Source organism: Cajanus cajan, chromosome 5 (genome assembly GCF_000230855.2).
Source record: "Cajanus cajan strain Asha chromosome 5, NIPB_CcT2T_4, whole genome shotgun sequence".
In the NCBI taxonomy this organism is placed as follows: domain Eukaryota; kingdom Viridiplantae; phylum Streptophyta; class Magnoliopsida; order Fabales; family Fabaceae; genus Cajanus; species Cajanus cajan.
The window spans coordinates 61,281,327-61,300,711 of NC_138521.1; the positions used below are offsets into that span (position 1 = coordinate 61,281,327).

Genomic DNA, 19,385 nt, shown 5'->3' on the forward strand with positions numbered 1-19,385 from the left:
CCACTCTATTACCATCCTTAATTGTACAGGTTATAGGTAATTTTTGTTTTAAGTATAACATTATTATGAATAATTTTGTATGTGGGAATCCTGTTACTGCATGTTAAGCCCAATATAATATTATTGGACCAAAGCTTAATCTCAGCATGGCCCATCTACGAAAATGGATTATTGGACCTAACATTTTTGTGGAAAACATTAGGAAAAAAGATGAAGAAGTAGAATGTGGCCAATTCTCTACACATTTTGATGTATGGCATTAATTGATGGAGTTGACATGTTATCGAACATTTAATAAGGTGGCGCGTGAGTCTTGGTTTAGTTGAAAAGGAGTTATCTTCCTTTGTGGATCAAAATCATCATGGTTCATGTGGGAACTACATTTTCTTCAACTAATAAACCTTCCCCTCTTCGCACATATTTTACACTCAAAGTGTATAAATGATTATTATATTTGAATATTTATTATATTTAAAATTTGTATAAATATTTTTAAATAAGGAAGGTTTAAACGATACTGGCGTAACTTTTACTAAGTATTACACCGCTTAATAATTTTATATTAAATGTGAATTTTGTAAATCCAACCGTTATATTAAAAGTTTTTACTCTTAGATCATATATACAAAATTTTATATTAATCCAAGATGATTTGATACTTCATTCTTATAAAACAAAATTGACGTAATATATATTTCAAAATATAATAAAATATGAACACTTTGATTATATTCAAGTTGTTGTTTAATTTTAATAAAATTTGATATACATATAGAGTGATATGAACTTTTAACCTTACAGTTAGATTTATAAAATTCACATTTAATATAAACTTATTGAGCGGTGAAATACTTAGTAAAAGTTACATTGGTGTCATTTGAACCCTCCTTTTTTAAAATTCATAATTATATTTTAAATTTAAAATAAATAATTTTTATTTTTATACAAAATTTTATTTATTTATTGATAATTTATTTTAAAAATATTAAATTTTCATTCATAAATAAATATGAAATTGAATTAGATAAAAAGTTAAGAAAATTTCTAAAATTATTCTTCTTTTGAAGAATAATTTTTAAAAATACTCTGTACAAAATAACTTTTAAAGTTTAATATATTAAAGTTGATTTATAAGTAGTTAAGATTCTTTTTCTATTAGTAGTATCATTTTATACCTTATAGCAATGGTTAAAACATGTAAGCAACTATATATACTAGTATTTATAGCTAAAATTTATAATAAATTATAGGTATAAATAATATTATGTTTTAATATATAAATTATATTTAAAATTTATATAAATATATATTTCAAATATATAAATTAAATTTTAAATTTATAATAAATAATTTATATTATAGTAAAATTATTTTATTTATTAATAATTTATTTTAAAATATTACAATTTAATTGATAAATAATTATAATAACTAAAAATCAAAATAGATAAAAAAAATTAAAAAAAATTTAATAAAAAAACTCTTAAAAATATTATTATGAAAAAAAAATTTGTATTTAATACATAATAAAAATTGATTTCTAATATTTGACGTATACATAAATATACGGGACAACAATCTACTCAACTATTTCAATTTCAATATTTTCATTTTAGCACTTTAGTATATATATATATATATATATATATATATATATATATACTTTTTATCATTCTTATCTTTTACATTTCCGTAATGTTCTCCCATCTTGAAATTAAAAATCTTTCTATTTTTGCAATCCTTCTCTCTACTTTTTCTTTGATAAACTCATTATTATTATTATTATATTAATGTCAATCAACTCCCCACTCCCTCTTCTTTTTTTTTTTTCTTCTCCAAACTCTTACTTTTACGTTTATTTAAATATACTTCTTTAATTTTCCTTTTCAAACTCTTAATCTTTCATATTTATGCAAATCTACTTCTATTTATTTTTCTTCTTAAAGCATGAATTTTTTTAATACTTTTTTTTTTGTATTTTACATTTTACTATTTGAATTTGACCATAAATTCATGGTTAAAGGACCTATAAAGAAGGTTAAAGCGTGACAAAAAAAATGCAAAACTTTCTTTAATAGTTAATAGTATTATAAAGATTAACTTAGGACTTATAAGTATGGTTTTTTGGTAATACTTATAGGTATGTTTAACTAGGCTTTCAAATTAATTTTTAACTAATTTCATTAACTTTTCAAAACTTATTTAACCAATCTATTAAAATGTGTGGCTCGACACGTAGAACGTTCAAACACGAGGCTTAATAACGTGGTATTTGTATAATTATTAATAAAAGCAAAAAAAAATAAAAATCATCCACAAAAAAATAAAATAAAAGTGGAGTTTCCACTTTCCACTATTTAAGAGTCAACTACATAACCTAGCAATAGTTGGAGGCACGCATGATCAAAGCACAAAGAACATATTTGAAGGGGACCCCATAAGGCCACAATTAACAACTCCACCAAACAGACCAAAAAGAGGCCAAATTTCACTATCTTCAAATGAATCAATACTCATCGGATGCCTCTCGACTCCACTCACCTTTTAAATCTGACATTGAATTGTGAGGACGCAAATGAAGTAGTTAAACTTGATCAAACTAATACCCACCCGTGTTGAAATTACAAGAAAAGAAACAAATTAAAATATTAGAAAGTGATCGAATGTGACATTAAGCCCCTCAAAAGTCCCAATTTGATGGTTAAATGTTACTCAAAACAACCATTCATATGCCCAAAAGACAATTACAGCAAATACCTACGTGACTCGTGAGCATCTATGTGGAGCAAGTGTGCTTCATTCATTCACTCATTCACCCATATGTAGTTTAAAGTCAACCCTTTTTCTAGCAACATCTCTGCACGATCACGTGTATATTTTCAAACCCCTTTATTATCTTAACTAATACCAATATTTAAACGCATGTCTTTTCAGATATCTTGTTAATTTCTTCTTCCTTGACGTGCCGTGCCGTCACAACCACTACAAATCAAACATAATATAGTGTTTTTTTTTTCCTTCTATCAATCTGCGTAGTATTTAATCATATCTCATTATCGATGCACATTGCTTTGCTTTAAGCCAATTGCCATAATATTGGCGCGTGTTTCATCAAAACCAAACTACATATATAATTCGAACCACATTAATGGAAATTAATTGTTATCGTTGGATCAATTATGGCGCAAATTCTAAATTAAAAGCATAAATAGATCAATGAAGTAGTATACATTTATATATGAATGATGAATCATGATGATAATGATATTCATCACACACATGAACTGGATGTACACGCATGTTTGATATGAATAATATAACAATAAATTATTAGTTTATAAAGAGAGGAATCATGTATAATATATAACATTTTTTTACTGGAACTAGACAAATTGTTCTTTTATGAATACATAAAATTACATTATATGACGGTGAAGAATTAATAAACAAAAAAGAAGTGTGTGAAGTGAACCTCATTAATGGTGCAACGGGTTTGGACCGGTTGGAACAAGGCGTTTCTCAACACCATAACGTGGATCAATCTCGGTTTGGTTTGGCTGGGGCATGTGACTCCGGTGGTGGTGACGGGGGTGGTGGTGGTGGTGGCGGTGACGGTGGAGAAATGGGGTGAAGTCAAATCCAGGGCCTGTTGCTAAGATTTTTCTATTTGGAGACATGTTGTTGCTGATGAGGGCGTTGTGATTATTGGACTTGAAAGCAAACCAGCCATGAAAGAGTAGGGAAAAGAGGAAGAGCCAAAGAATGAAGCTTAGTAGATGTTGGAATCTTATGATGATGGCCATGATGGGTGAGAAAAAGTGGAGAGAGATCGGAATGATTGCATGGAGAGAAAAGGACAGTTTGAGGACAAATAATAATGGGGGGTTTTAGAGGAAGAAGAGGAAGTAGGACTTTTGAAGGTTTGACAGCTTGAAGGTGGTGAGCATGCATAAGAAATGGTGCTGAGGAAGCTTGACATGGGGAGTGCTTGCTTCCATTAGACTATAGCTAATTATTTTTATGTATTAATTGGAGAGAGAGAAAGAGAGAGTTAATTTGGAAGGTCCAGTAGATGCGGAGAGGGGGCAGAATTGTCGACCATTCTTCTTCCAATGAACCTTCCTTTGCGTTCAAGGAACAAAGACTCATTAAGAGCAGATTGTCAAACCTTCAATTATATATTGGCACTATACCACGAGACCAGGCCAACAAAGTAGAAGTAAGTAGCTAGGGGTACTTAGGTACGGGTATAAATATATGTAGTACCAACAATGCCAAAGTGGAAGGTACGTAGAAGGTTTATCATTTATGACATAAATATGTACATTATGGCAAAATTACAGTTTTCTTTTATTCCTCAAACACAAGCATCTCTTATTTATGATCTGCTATGTATTGTTATCAGTGATTATGAAGCTCCATGACCTCTTTTAAAAAGCTATTTATACCCTAAAATGATACAGATGGAAAGAGTAAGAGGACGTCTCGAAAAGCCACTTTGTCTAGTAAAATTGGGTGGCTTCTTAAATTTTTCAAAACCATCAGATCCAAATTTCTACCCTCATCTATAAAAACAATGACACCCCCACTGAATACTTGTGTACAAATCAATTGAAAATGGTAAAAAGATAAAATGGAAACACAAAATTATTAATGCAAAATTTAATTGCATTTGTCTTCCCTACTCTTTTCCCGTTTTCATGGGTTAAATGTCTATTTTAAGATATTCTTCGTCTGAACGCAGGTTATGGCAACATGCTGTATAGTAACCGGCAGAAGAATGGAGAAAAGAGTTGTGAGATTATTTTGACTAAGATTTTTGTTTTTTTGGTATTGACCAATATTTTATTTTAAATAAAGAAAATAAACTTACACTAACTAACATTTGAATTCCCCCTTTTATTTTCTATTTTTAAGCATATGTATTGCTATTAAATATTTCATTGGTATTTGACCTTTAGCTCACCTTCAGCATAAACGAGCTGGCATTAAATATTCAGATACGTTTCATCAATATTTATAGTTAATATTATGCCAATTCACACTTCTGTACTCTACATTATAAATATATATTCGTCGGAACACGCTAAAGTTGCATAGGAGAGCTGAAAACACTTGCTTCAATTAGACTCTTCCTCCCGTCCTCTTTCAAATATATTGTTTGATTTATGCTGTTAAATGAATAGATAAAATGTTCGCACCCCATGTCCATTCTGATGGACTTGGGGGCATGTGGATGTGGGTCTTAAAATTTGTTTTTAGCTTTCTCTGACTTTTGAGTAACGGAAACATGTTACCTCCAAATAGAACATACATATTTTTACCTCTATTACAGCTCACAGATAAATGCACGACAATTTGAATCTTGATACTTTTATTAACATGTGGAGAACAACATTGTTGCACTCAAATGCTTGTGAGGTTGGGTAATCTAAATAAAAAAAAGGGATTAGAATAAAATACATTATTTTTCTTTTAAATGAAAGTACGATTACAAATTATCTGTCAGTGATTTTTAAATAAACATTAAAAATACTGGATAATAAATTGCTAAACCCAAATTCATGGGATATCAATTTTGACTTTAAATGAAGATGCCAGTCAACGAACACACTTGGATGAGTTTTGCAAATTGAAGGGCCCTGTCGGGAATCGCAAGGGGAGATATAGTTCAAGGCTCACAATTTTCTCATTGGCGTGTGAGCAACACCAAAGGTAAAACGTTGGGATGGCCCATTACTCACAAATCTAGGAATCCATTGGTAAATGGTAATGTGATCACAACGAAATAAAGTTAGAGACACTATTTTTGGACGGCTATAACATGCGAAGTTTCAAAGTTGTTGTTGTTCATCCAATATGTGACGAAAACTGATGTTTAACAACCAAAAAGTCAACTGCGCACCTTATCTGAACCCACGGGCGCATAACCACACTAAGATGCCCAAGCAATAATATATGAACAGTTAATTCCAGTCTTGTGGTACATAATTTGGAGCGGTATTATTATATGAGCACCTGCCTTTGCCAATCAGATCAGAATAGGCCATTACTTTCCACTGACCAACCGGATTATCTTTCATCAGCCTTCCTCCCAGTCAACATCGTCATCCTCCTCCTCATCTGCTGGAACTTCCTCAGCTTGAACATTCAAATCGACCTTGTAACCTTCATTTCCATTGCCTTCAAAAAAATTACACCCAGTGCATAAATCAGTGGACACAAACAACAACTGGGAAATAGAAAATAAAGCTCTCTAGACGTAAATCTAGGGTGATGATCATGTGTATTAAGAATATAATGTCAACAAATAAATAGAGACAAATATCCAAGCAATAATATAGTCAAACTCATAAGCAATCACATGAATGGTCAAAATTTTTACTATTTTATTCCTTTCTTATTTTATCTTTTTAGAAGGCAGTGGGGACTCGGGAGGGAGTGCTAAACATATATATTTTCACACACTAGGGATTTAAACTTGAGGATCCAAATTTTAGTTAAATCACATTAAAAGACTACAATATACCTGCAATTGGAGCCTCCTCCCACTCAGTACCATCATCGTCTTCCTCACGTTTTGATTTCATGCCAACCTGACGATTGGAAGTACTGCTAGAAGGATCCTCAGCAGGAAGTGTATTTGACGATTGTTTTTTTGCAGCTTCTTCCAATTCTTCTTGTTGCTTGAGTAAAGCAGCATAATAAGCCTTAATATACTCATCCTATAGAAAATAGGAAAGAAAACAAATATTTAGCAAATAAAAAATGTCTTATACATCTGGGAGGAAGGGAAAAGGAATTCAAAAACAAATAGAAAGAAAAAAATGTTCATCTTATTTTAACAACCTGTATATTTTTATTATCGTCGTGTCCAACTGTTGACTTCTTGTCATCTGTGTACTGTGCTGCTGTGGAAGTTGAAGTTCCATCCATCTTTGCTTCCTGCTTCACCTCTCCACGTTGCTCCTTTGTAAGATTCATCCCTGATGTAATCATCCATGGAGGCAAAACCTTTAAACCTGTACTGTCAGTTTCAGATTTAACACCCTCTCGTTTGCCTTCAGCATTATTGAAGTCAACAACAACCTGTCACATTCATCAATAGAATACTAAGTATTTAAAACTATTTAAGGAACTCATGCCCAATGAAAAAATTGAAAAGCTGCACAGAAGATTCATTATGATTTAACTTGAGAGCAAGGCAGGCATTATTCTTAATATTCATTCACATGTAACTTATTTCAAGATAAAAAAAGGGTTAAAACTATTTTAACTGCAAACAGAATATAAGGAGAAAGGCAAACAGAAATGAAACCAAGACAATCAAGCAAGTTGGCAAGGATGTTCATTAATAGAAACATTAGGGTTTGAGAGAAAAATGATAAAAAAATTCATTACTGCTAACTAAGGTACTATCCTACTTCATTGTATTATTTCTTCCTTCTAATAATATTTCTTATTTTAACAGCCCCCGCCCCTCCAAAAAAAAGGTTGCACGCTAAGAAATACAACCTAGAGATTTAAATTCATCTAAACGATAAATAATAACAATCAGCACCATCTTTTTTCTAATTGAAATATATCAGCACAATTTGATCAACCAATGCAAAGGAAAAGTATACTGTTCAAACTAAATTAAATCAATGAGTTCTTAGTTTTCTTGAAGAAAAGAAAATTTCATTAGAAAGAAAAGATGGAATGTACAATATAAAGAGGACAATATTTCATTCATAACAGGGAGGGATCCGCTAAAATTTATAAAAAAATATATAGCATAGTTGCCTTGTCTCTCACGTGCAAGAAATAATAACACCAGGAGAGTGTTACCTTAGTGTCTCCACTATAAGGCATTGGCACTCCATTATATCCTAGCGATGAAATTTTGGAATCTCCAGCATTGATATCGCCATTGGCTGCACGGACAGCAGCACTAGCCCGGGCTTCCCATGCTTGAAGACTGCCAAATTCTGGAACAGGCAAGTCTTTTACCCGACTGAGTTGGTCCATTAAAGGCTTGAGCTGTACCTGCACTAGTACAAGAAGTACAACAGTCATCACAAGATTAAATTGTGACCAGTAGCAACAAAAAAAAAGGCAATCAATGCGCAGTCCAACACTATATCATGAAATTCAAATGATATTAAGATACCATAGGCGAAGGTTGTGACATTCATAAACTGGCCCAAATTTTGCACCTCTACTGAATACTCGCCCTGACCCAGCATATATTATATACTAGCATGGAATATGATGGTCAGTCAAAACTAGTAAAGTAGTTGTTGACCTACTAAAAATTTGTGTGCCTGTCAGCTCAAGGTTATCTTGGGCTATTTCTCAACTAAAATGGGTCATAAATTGGATTGGACCAAAAAAACCAAGGCGTCCTCTAAATGCTGCATTCAAGCTTGAACTGGCAGCAAATTTATTGTTTTGATCATTCCCCAAGTCCCAATTAGGGCTGAACTGAAATGACATAGAAGAATGGAAAACAGGGATGCTGCCAGTGCCTCCTGGTCCTTTCTTCTTTGTAACTTGTCGTAGTTGGCAACTTCCCCATGGCTGCTACATTATGAATTTCTTATATGGTACTATGCAAGAGTAAAATTCAATTTTTTATCTTTTTATCTCAGGCAGTGATTGTCATTTAGCAATCTCATGGATAGAGATAGGTTCAAACACATGAAACATAACAGACATTTATGATGCATGGGCAGGTTTTTCTTTTTACCTTTCATAATGTTGGCTTCTAGTTGAATGTAGAGGTATCCAGTTCCAAAGTGAGTGATTGAGTTTAAATTTTTAGTAGAATTGGTTTCAAATATTCTTTAGATTTGGACTTGTACTTCTGCCCTTTAGAACACATGGGAAACAGGCTTACAGGGTTTATATACTTTCAATTTTTTTAGCTTAAATTTCATGAGTAAAATAAAAATATATTTTCACTCTATTACACAACAATAACATTAAATCAATTAAAAGTGATTAAGCTTACTACCAAATGAAAGTCTGAGTTATCAGGATGCCATTACACATCCTACTTTTGTTTGTTTATATTTCAATTCAGTTACTCCCAAGTGCATCTTTAAGTAGGTGAATCGCATTAAACAACTTATTTCAACATTAAGATAAAGAATCAGAGAGATAGTTTAATGATGCATACAAACAGCAAATAAAACATATTCTTAGGGAAAATATGACTTGGCATATTCTAACATTGCTTGCTACAAATTATATTAGTTGAGTTTCCCAGTTCTTGAAAACAACAATTATAACTCTTAGAATGTGGGTTTGAGACTAACTCAACCTTACAAAATTGACTTGTAAGATGAATGTTGCACTCTACTTATATTATTAGTCTTATCCCTGGTCAATGCGGGACTTGTGTTTTTTCCAATACACTCCCTTAACACCCAACATTATTAGGTTTGGTACATAGATAAATGATGGATAACCTTGTTTTTAAATGATCTAGGATAAATGACACTTAGGTTTTTTCCAATACATCCCCACTTGCTAAGGACTATGGGCTTGGTGCATTTATAAACACTGGTTGACCTTTTTAATTGGATCTAAGATGGCTCTGATACTATCTTCGAATGTGAGTTTGGATCTAAATCAACCTTACAAAACCAACTTATAAAGTGAGAGTTGTCTCCCACTTATAGACTCATGTTAGTTTTATCTCTGGTAGATATGGGACTTAAATTTTCCCAATAATAACAAATCTAAGTAAAATGATTCATCAAATGAAGCCATAAATAGAAATAGACAGCATATTAAAATCATATACAAACCTCCATCTTTTGAAGCATGTCCTTTAACTTCTCACGCCGTCGTCGTCTTGCATTATCATCTCCTTCTCCCCCTTCTTGAGCAGCTATCTTATCACTTTCAACCTCTAGTTTTCCATTACAACTTTCACAGTGGAAGTCCTCATCTTCAAACGATACTAACCGCAAAGCATCCAAAGCATTGTATCTAAAATAATTCACATGCCCAAGCATTATGGAACAAAAATGCATCAATACAAAATAACTATGATATATTATGATGTTGATATCACAATGAATTATTGAAACCTTTTTGCACAGTTTGGACATATATATTCCTGAAGTGTGTTTTTGTTCTCCAACTCATCTTTCAGCTTATGCTTCATGCGATGTAGTCTGTACCTAATTACATCATATATCTGCAATGAAATTCAACATAAGATTTTCTATATTCAGAAGGGGCAAAAATTGGTTATTCACTCGTAATGTCATTTATATCAGGGAGTAAAACTGCAATAAAAACCACAATTATGGAAGAATTAGGGTGAAGTGATGAACCTGTGCATAATCTAGACAACAGTAAGAGTGGGTGTGCAGCTTGACCTTTTCTTCTCCCTCTTTTGTTGTTTGTTGACCATCAGCTGTAGCAGCTACAGCAGCACTATAAATTTTTGCACCTTTTGCCGTCTGAGGTCAAATCAGAAAAGATGTACATGACTATACACTTTCCACCAATAACTCTCACATACAAGAAAATATAGCAATGAAAAATAATAAACAAAACTAAAAATTAATGTGTAAACGGATGAGAATTATAAACCAGAACTACTAAATAACTAGTTATGCAGCAGTTAAACTTAAATAGATGGAAGAAACTTTGCATGAGAGAGAAAAGTGAGAAAACAATATGAATTGTACGCAAAGGAGGACATGTTCTAAAATAATAATCTTAAAAGAGCTTACCTACTCTTCATTCATCAAGATCTAGAAAAAATTATTATATATTGAGAGTAATCTTTTCCTGGATATATAGTTATTTTCCAAGTATTTTTTCCTCTGATTTAGCTTGGTGTTTTTCTGTTATAACTGTCATAAGGCATAAATGTACAGTTGTGCATCTCTCATCTATAAATAAGAGTAGCCACGGCATTTTTATTAATATCTCATTTTTCAGAAATACAAATTCAGCTTTAGATATTCTCTTTCTTATTTCATTTCACTAAGATATCTAATGTGGTATCTAGAGCTTAGTTCAGTCAACAATGACCTATATCGTTCCACCAACCTCAACTCCACTGTGATCACATCCTCCTATAGTGTCTTCCTCTTCAGTACCACTTACCTTCTCCAATACAATTTCAGAAAAACACATTGAAGATAACTTCCTTCTCCAGCATCAAGTCGTCAATATTGAGCCAGTTATTATTCCACCAACCCCTCCTCCAACCTCAACTTCATTGTGATCACATCCTCCTATAGTGTCTTCCTCTTCAGTGCCACTTACCTTCTCTGATTTAATTTCAGAAAAACACATTGAAGATAACTTCCTTCTCTAGCATCAAGTTGCTGACAGATTGAGCCAGTTATTAAAGGTTACCGTCTTCACTCCTATCTTGTTAATCCACACATTCCACCACATTTTCTCACCGAAGAAGATCATAGCAATGATGCATTGAATGATCATAGCTTGGGAACAAACAACAGAATCAGTTCTTCCTATTGTGGCATCAATCTACCTTGACAAGTGGAATCCTCACTCAAGTTATTGGTTGCATTAATTCTTCCTTTTACTAAATTCCTTCTTGATTTAAGTGTTTTTCATATATTAATATGTCGTCATACACATCATCAAAATGGAGTAGTTGAGAATGCAAGCATCAAGACATCATGGAATTGGGACTCACTCTCCATCAAGCTTCCATTCCCTTAAAATTCTGGGATCATGTGTTTGTTGTTTCTGTTTATCTTATAAATAAACTCCCTACATCTTCTCTTATGTTTGAGATTCCATATTAGGTGCTATTCAAACGTCAGGGTATCTTTGGATGTTCTTGTTCTCCCTTGTGTCCATACAACAAACACAAATTAGATTTTCAAATCCCAAGAATGCCTATTCCTTGGATGTTTCAAATCCCAAACCAAATGACACTGTTTTGAAGGCGAAAATGGGTTTTCCAAAAGCCTCACTCTAGCACCGTTACAGCCTCTATTTTGGCCATGAAATGCGCTGTATTCAAACTTTGTAGCGGCCCATGGCCACTTCAACTGCTATAATGCACTATTGATAACAATGGTGGGTTCCCACATAAACAACATGACTAAACATTAAAAGTTTGTTGCACCTTATTTGATAATAATCTATCTGGTTGTTCTATCCTTTATTAAGTGAAACTCTCGAGTATCCCTAACTTATACTCTTCATTAAATTGTGGAGGAAAAAAATAATTATGATAAGTGTTAAAGAAAATACCATATCATTTATTATAAAATCAAATATCCCCTTTTACTTCTCTCCTTTATTGTGTTACTCTGTAGTTTTCAAGTTACATGAATATACTTATAAATAATCTATCAAATTGCTATATAAAGGGATGATTTAACACCAGTCATCGATAATGTGTCTGTTAAGCTCGTTCAAAAGAGCAACTCTAAGCCACCCACGTGCTCACAATCAAGATATGAATCACACAAAAGAAATTGTCTATTTTATTGGCTAAATGCATAGGCAGAACCAAATAGTTACCTCTCTCCTATGATCGCGAGTAATGATCTTTTCTTCTTCAAAGAACCGCAGAGTTCGACGAAGTTGTTTTGTATGCAATTTGAGGTCCTTTGCCAAGTCTTCTTCCCTAACCCATTGTCGTCTGGAATAAATATTAAGAGTACAGTTAAACACCAAGTTAAATAAATAAAGCATCAAAAGCTACTAATATTTGCTTCAGGTATAATCAAGTTCAACCTATTCTGCTTTTTTTACATTTCTTCCCTCTTTTTTATTTCCTTTTGTCTAGTCTGCTTTCTAATTCTCTCTATTTCACTTAAAAATCATACAACTTCCGTTCTCTTTTTGTTTCCCTTCTTTTGTAAATGGATACGAACGATACTAGTTCCACGGTTTTAAATTGAATTAAGCAACCCGATATTGAGCTTCTCAAAGTCTCACAATAGCATTGCAACCACAACCGCAGCAGCATTTGCCCAAAATTATTCGCAAATTTGCTTCTCAACTACCACAATTCAAAAGCACACGTTCTACTTTCAAAAGAATAACACAGAGACATGTATTCAAAATCAGATAAACAAGAAGAAAAAATCGAACCTCGTGAGCGCATCAAGAACCACTACAGCAATTCCCCTATTATCACTCCTTCCCGTTTTGGGCTGATTATCTCCTTTGCTCGTTAGATCATCATAGAAAGCCCTTGCCGCTAGTTTAACCAGCCTACGCATATTCGTTCAGCAAATTAAAACAAAATTAACATATACTGAACTGAAGTTGAAAACCGCTTCTTATTTATTTAATTTTTTTCTTTTAATTTGACTAAACGCAATTTTGATCCACAGAACTAAAGAGAGGGCAATACTTGTTGTAGGGCTCAATCATCGATTCGGCGTTGTTTAGGGCTCACGCGGTCGTTGCAGTTCGTTGCGATGGAGGAAAGATCTCTACCCCGAGAAGTTCAATAACGGCGACAAGAAAGAAAATAGGAACACCGGTCAGTGGTATTTATATAGAGAGACGCTTTCGTAGTCCTGGTCCTGGATGGGCCTTTGGGCTTTATCCATTTCAGCAGTTCAATGGCCTTACGAATCTGGTACTGCCTACCTACTACCTGGAAAGAAAAAAAAAAAATCTTTGAATTATATGGATTATTAGGTATTTTATTTTTTTAATTTCAAAACAAAATCTATATTGGTGTCTAACTTTATAAAATCTAGTTGATTTCAATAGTAAAAAGAAAAAATATAAAAAATAAATAAAATCAATGAGCTTTTGTAAAATCATGAGTTAACGGAGAGTTTTTTAAATCTTATAAGTTTAAAATATCTAACTCATATAGTGTTAAGTACTCGTTTAGAGGTTTATTAAAAAATTGAATTACTCGTGTAAGAGATCTCAATTAGCTATAGAAGAATAATTATCGATGTAAAGTATCAATTATTTTCATGTCTAATATAATATTTAACTTCTTTTATCGTGATAGTTTTGTGCGAATTATTTTGATACCTATTATAATATTTATTTTTTTTTATCATGATAATTGTCATATAAATTAAGACATTTATATTGTAAGCGTTAAGATAATTATGTTTAAAGTAATATTATAATTTATTTATCAACAAATATAATATTATAACTTAAAATTAATTTTAATTCATAATTAATTTCATTAGAGTATCTTTAATTAAAAATATTTGTTTAATTAAAAATGTTTGTGATATATCTTACTAACAAGTAACCATGCTTATTAATAGCTTTTATCGAAATGTGATGATGATAAAACTTACTTTAAAATAAACAATAACTCTTAAAGAAATAATGTTGTTTATAAATTAAAAATAAATTATTTTTTTAGTTTATATTTTTCCAATGAATAACAAAGAACAAAAATAAACATCACAACTAAAAAATAAAGTCTCGCATTATCAGTTTTCATCACTTAAGAATTAGTCACTCATCCTTGTTATATATTTATTATAGTTCTGTAATTTATTTGCTTTTAACAATTAATATTTTGATGTGCATTAAATTAATTATGTAAATCTTATTAATATTTTTTATATATTAAAATATTATTTATTATATTTGATTGAAATAATATTTAATTATAATAATTATATTAATTTTTCAAGTCATAAAAAATGAGGTATAAATAAAAAATTATAAAAGTGTGAATTGTTTATAACATCTTATTAATAAAGAAAAATTTGAAAACATATAATATGAGTTACTCAAAAATAATATAACATGATAAATTTATTCGAAATAAAATAAATAAATAATAATAATAAATTATTATACTATATATTCGTGATGACGCGTAGTACATTATGGTGCTCTTGCTATACATAATACCATGTACATGACGTTTTGTTGCGGACTTGCGGTGAAGTGGTGTTGAGATGATGAATGTGTAATTTAACGAGTGGTTTGAGCATTTTTTTTTTTTAATAGAATTGATGGTTGGTGATAGAGTATGATATCTATGCTTATATTTCTTATATTTTTGTTATTTGCAAATTTGATATGAATATTTTTATCTCAAGCTCATTCCTATTTTGTATAACTGCAACAATTGTTTTTTTGGTATAGGAACAGTAGCAAGTCTTAGGGAGCAACAGACGGTTGTAGAAGGGTTTTTGATAGTTTTTTTTTAAGAGTTATTTGATATCATGTTTGTTAGAGAAAAAAAAATGGATGAAAAAGAAGAAAAAATAAGATAAAACACGTGTTAGTATAAGAGCATAGATGCCTAGCAAAAAAAAAAAAAAAGAGTATAAAAGGATAGATGATTAAGAATTAAAGCAACATAAAAGTTATTTGGTAGAAGATAAATAAATAAAAGTAAAGTGAAATTTAATTTTTTATAAATAATTTTATTTAAAGATAATAAGTAAATTTTTTATTATTACTAAGGATCAAAATATTTTATGCCTTAAATAGTTATACATAAATAGAATATTAGAAGATTGTGTATTATTATTTATAAAAAATATAAGAAAATTTATTTTTTACATCAAAGGATCATAATGGTCTACTAAAAGTGGAGATAAAAATAATTATATACTCTAGTACCCCTTTATAATAAGTATAGATTAGAGAGAAAAAAAAGTTGTCTTCTATTTTCTTAAAAAAAGTTACTAAATAATGAAAAAAGGATGAAGAGTTTGGAAATTGAATGTTGAAGTAATAAATAAATAAAAGATAATGAAAAAAAACTAGTTTAGAAATAATTATAGGGATGAATTAATTTTTAAAAAATCACTAAAAAAATATCTCTTTTATTTTAATAGTAAGTATATATATAGTATAGATATAAAATATTATTGGAAGTTTAACTTTTTTTAAGTAAATTTACTTTCAACTAATAAATATTTTATTGCTATATTTATTTACTAATACTATTATTAGAAGTTTAATTTTTACAATTTATTTTATTTTAAATATAATATTTTTTATTGTATTATATATATGTGTGTGAAAAATTAAATTCTAAACATTTACTATCATTTTATAGAAGTTTTACATGTGAGTCTCGCATTAAAATTCACAAATTTTCTTCATTTTTTCATACTAGACACATTTCACTTTTTAACTTCTCTTTGTTTTTTCACACTTCTCTTCCTAAACACACCTCGTACAATTTTAACATTCAAAAATTATTCTAAAATGGTTAATATTTTTGTTTTTCAATGTAATATTAATTACTTTTTTAAAATTTGTCCCTTTATTAAATTATTCAACCATCAATATTAACAATATTTCATTTATTAAAAGAGTAAGGGTATTTTGGTTAAATTAATTATATAAAAAAGTGATACATTTATTATTGTTCTTAATTTAAGTTTAAAAATCTTAAATTATAATTATTGTGGAATTGATAAAGTATATTCAAGATGTTATGAGAAGTTATAACTCAATGAATCCTTATTTTGCTTTATTGTATTATGACCTTTTGTGTAACATTGTTAAAAAAAAAAAAAAAAAAAAAAAAAAAAAAAAAAAAAAGCTGATTCAGTAGCCCAGAACGGGCCGTTCCAAGCTACTGAATTGAACTACATATTGTAGTTGAGAACGGGCCGTTCTGGGAAGGAGAACGGACCGTTCTGGAGGGAGAACGGGCCGTTCTGGAGGGAGAACGGGCCGTTCCGGATGAGTTCCGGAACGGGCCATTCTGATTTCAGAACCGGCCGTTCTTGGCGTTAATTTTGTGCGTGATTTGGGAGTTCGGAACGGGCCGTTCCGAATTCGGTACGGGCCGTTCTGGGCCAATCCGAAAGTCTATAAATAGGGGGTTGGGGGCCTTCAGGAGTTTTGGAGTTTTTAGAGAGAAGTTTTAGAGAGAAGGTCTCTGGGTCAGTGAGCTCCTTTCTCTCCCAAATTTCTCTATTTGACTCCTTTTCTCCTCTAGATCACTAACTCCTTCTGACTTTTCTTGAAATTCAGATTAGAAAGCTTGTTTTGGGAGAACTGAAGTTCCGAGTTGAGCCTCGAGGGAAAATTATACTTTTGTTCAGTCTTTGGCTATCTAAGCCAATCTTCAGGTAAGGGAAGTTAGAATGTTTGTTATTTAAGTTGCACGTGAGTTTAGAAACTCAATTGATGCATGAAAGTTGAGGATCCATGGCTGGATCGGAGAATTCGCTAATTGTTCAAAGTCTTGGAAAAATGGGGGTTCTAGTGAATTTGATGCATCAGATGGGTGCATGTTGATTCTAGGTTTATTTAAGTTGTATGGAGTCTATGCATTGTATTTTGTGTTTGCATGTGGCTGGATTTGTTGGTGTGGATGAGAGTTTGTGAACTCTGTTATTGGAATTTAGGTCGGGCGCAGGTTGAATGCGCTAGGCGTGGATGAGTCTTGGGACTCTCAGGCTGGGATTAGGCTGGGCGAGCTCAGGCTACGCCGAGCGTGAATAAGTTTATGAATGAATTGATGCTTATGCATGTTTAAAGTTAAAGTTTTAGATCATGTATGTATGATATATGATGTATGGTGAGGTGTGATTCATATGTATGCTTTGTGATGATACGTATGAATGTTTGAATATGATATGACATGCGTATATGTTCATATGAGTATGATTGTTGATCATAATGGTGGGCAGACCATTATGATGTATGATGCATTATTGCATGTGATGTCTTATGACATGTGTATGATTGTTGATCATGATGGTGGGCAGACCATTATGATGTATGATGCATTATTGCATGTGATGTCTTATGACATGTGTATGATTGTTGATCATGATGGTGGGCAGACCATTATGATGTATGATGCATGATTGCATGTGATGCCTATGGCATGAGTCTAGCCTAGGACTTGAGGAGAGGAAAAATATTTTCGAACTGGAAGAGCTCACATAGAGTCTCTTGAGAGTGGTGCTTGGATAGACCACTGATATATGAGAGTGGTGCTCTGGGAGGCCACTGGATTTGGGAGAGTGGTGCTCAGATAGGCCACTGGGTTGGGTGAGTTTCCTCTAAGTCCTTAGCTAGTGTTGGAGCGGGGTATGAGGTCGAGGGTTATTCCCTTAACCAAGTACTCGGGAAGGTGCGTGGATCCTTGCGGATAGTCGGTGGGCGAACTCCACAATTGACTTGGTTAATGCATGCCAAGGTCGTGGTAAGCCCGTACCCAGCTGTGCTATACCTGACGGTGGATCTGGACTTCCAATTGTGTAAGTGACATCATCCGAGTAAACCCGAGGGAGGATTATATATCCTGTTTAGCTGTGACCGAGCGGGCGCAATTGGGCGTGAAAACGGTTGGGGTGGTTTCGGTAGGATGGAATGTCACTTATACAGCTCTATTGTTGTGGAGATCTCCTAGGTGTATGCGTGACGACGCATTAGATGATTGATATGCATTGATATCTGTCATGAGATGCATTTATTGTATGATTATTAATATGATGAAGTGTGGTGTTTGACTTCATGATTGGTGGATTGTATTTTATGCATGAGTAGTATTGGATAGAGTGTATGGTGTGACTCTATGAATACGATTGTGTAATATAGATTATTATGATTCATTTGTGAATTCTAGCTTACCCTTCTGTTTCCATGTGGTGGAACTGCGATGATCATACTTGGTATGGGAGCAGATCAGGGCTAGCTTGGAGTCGAGGTGACCGCTGCGAGACGGGGAGTTTGATCCTCGTGTTAGGGTTACCATTTTGGGTAGCGATTTTTGTCTGTTTGACCGGCACTAGGAAATATTATTTTTGGGATGACTGTACATATATGGCATTTTATTTTGTATTTAAAGAATTTGGTTATTTTTATTCTTATCTATACCTGTATGTATGAGTTGTCCAATTTAATATTTTCCTTAGTTCACTAGTAGTAGTGCGATTCCACTAAGTGTAGAGACCATGGCGGGTCGTTACATTTTGCATGATTGTATGTGTACAAGTTTCCTAAATTGTTTATATATATTGGAGCAAGTGAAGGTTAGTTAACATTTTGTTAGTTTATTTTGTCATTTTAGTTTTTTGTTTAGTCTTTTTATTTCTTATGTTGGTTGTTGTTTTTTTAGACATTTTTTTATGTGAAAGCTAATGTCATTTATGGATTTTGTGCATTTTCAACATTGTTAGATATTGTTGAAGAATCTTAATCTCTCGTGTATACGAATTTGCTTATAGAATATGGTTAATAGCATTAATTGTTTAAAATCCTACTTTGACGTTCAAAAAAATACAAAGAATTTAGGCTATTTATACTTGTTGATAGTTTTTATATGATGTAATTTTTAAATTTTTGTTTCACATGTTAGTTCTGGATGATATTATTCACATTGTCAGTTTTTATTATTGAAAGGTTATTTAAATAAGTGAATAAACATAATTAACATGTGATACATTATTACATCAAGGTATAAT

The 19,385-nt window shown here is 31.9% G+C and overlaps 1 protein-coding gene across 1 annotated transcript; it reads right to left on the reverse strand.

Moving 5' to 3' along the window:
* Positions 1 to 5,449: 5,449 nt before the first annotated feature.
* On the reverse strand, positions 5,450 to 13,511 carry LOC109808671 (uncharacterized). The gene is made up of 10 exons (XM_083075577.1): positions 13,358 to 13,511; positions 13,093 to 13,215; positions 12,517 to 12,637; positions 10,332 to 10,460; positions 10,083 to 10,192; positions 9,798 to 9,981; positions 7,831 to 8,028; positions 6,850 to 7,089; positions 6,530 to 6,725; positions 5,450 to 6,183 (listed from the first exon to the last, which is right to left on the reverse strand). Exons 1-10 carry the CDS (start codon positions 13,375 to 13,377, stop codon positions 6,083 to 6,085), a joined length of 1,422 nt encoding a protein of 473 aa, XP_082931703.1. The 5' UTR covers positions 13,378 to 13,511; the 3' UTR covers positions 5,450 to 6,082.
* Between the last annotated feature and the right edge of the window lie 5,874 nt (positions 13,512 to 19,385).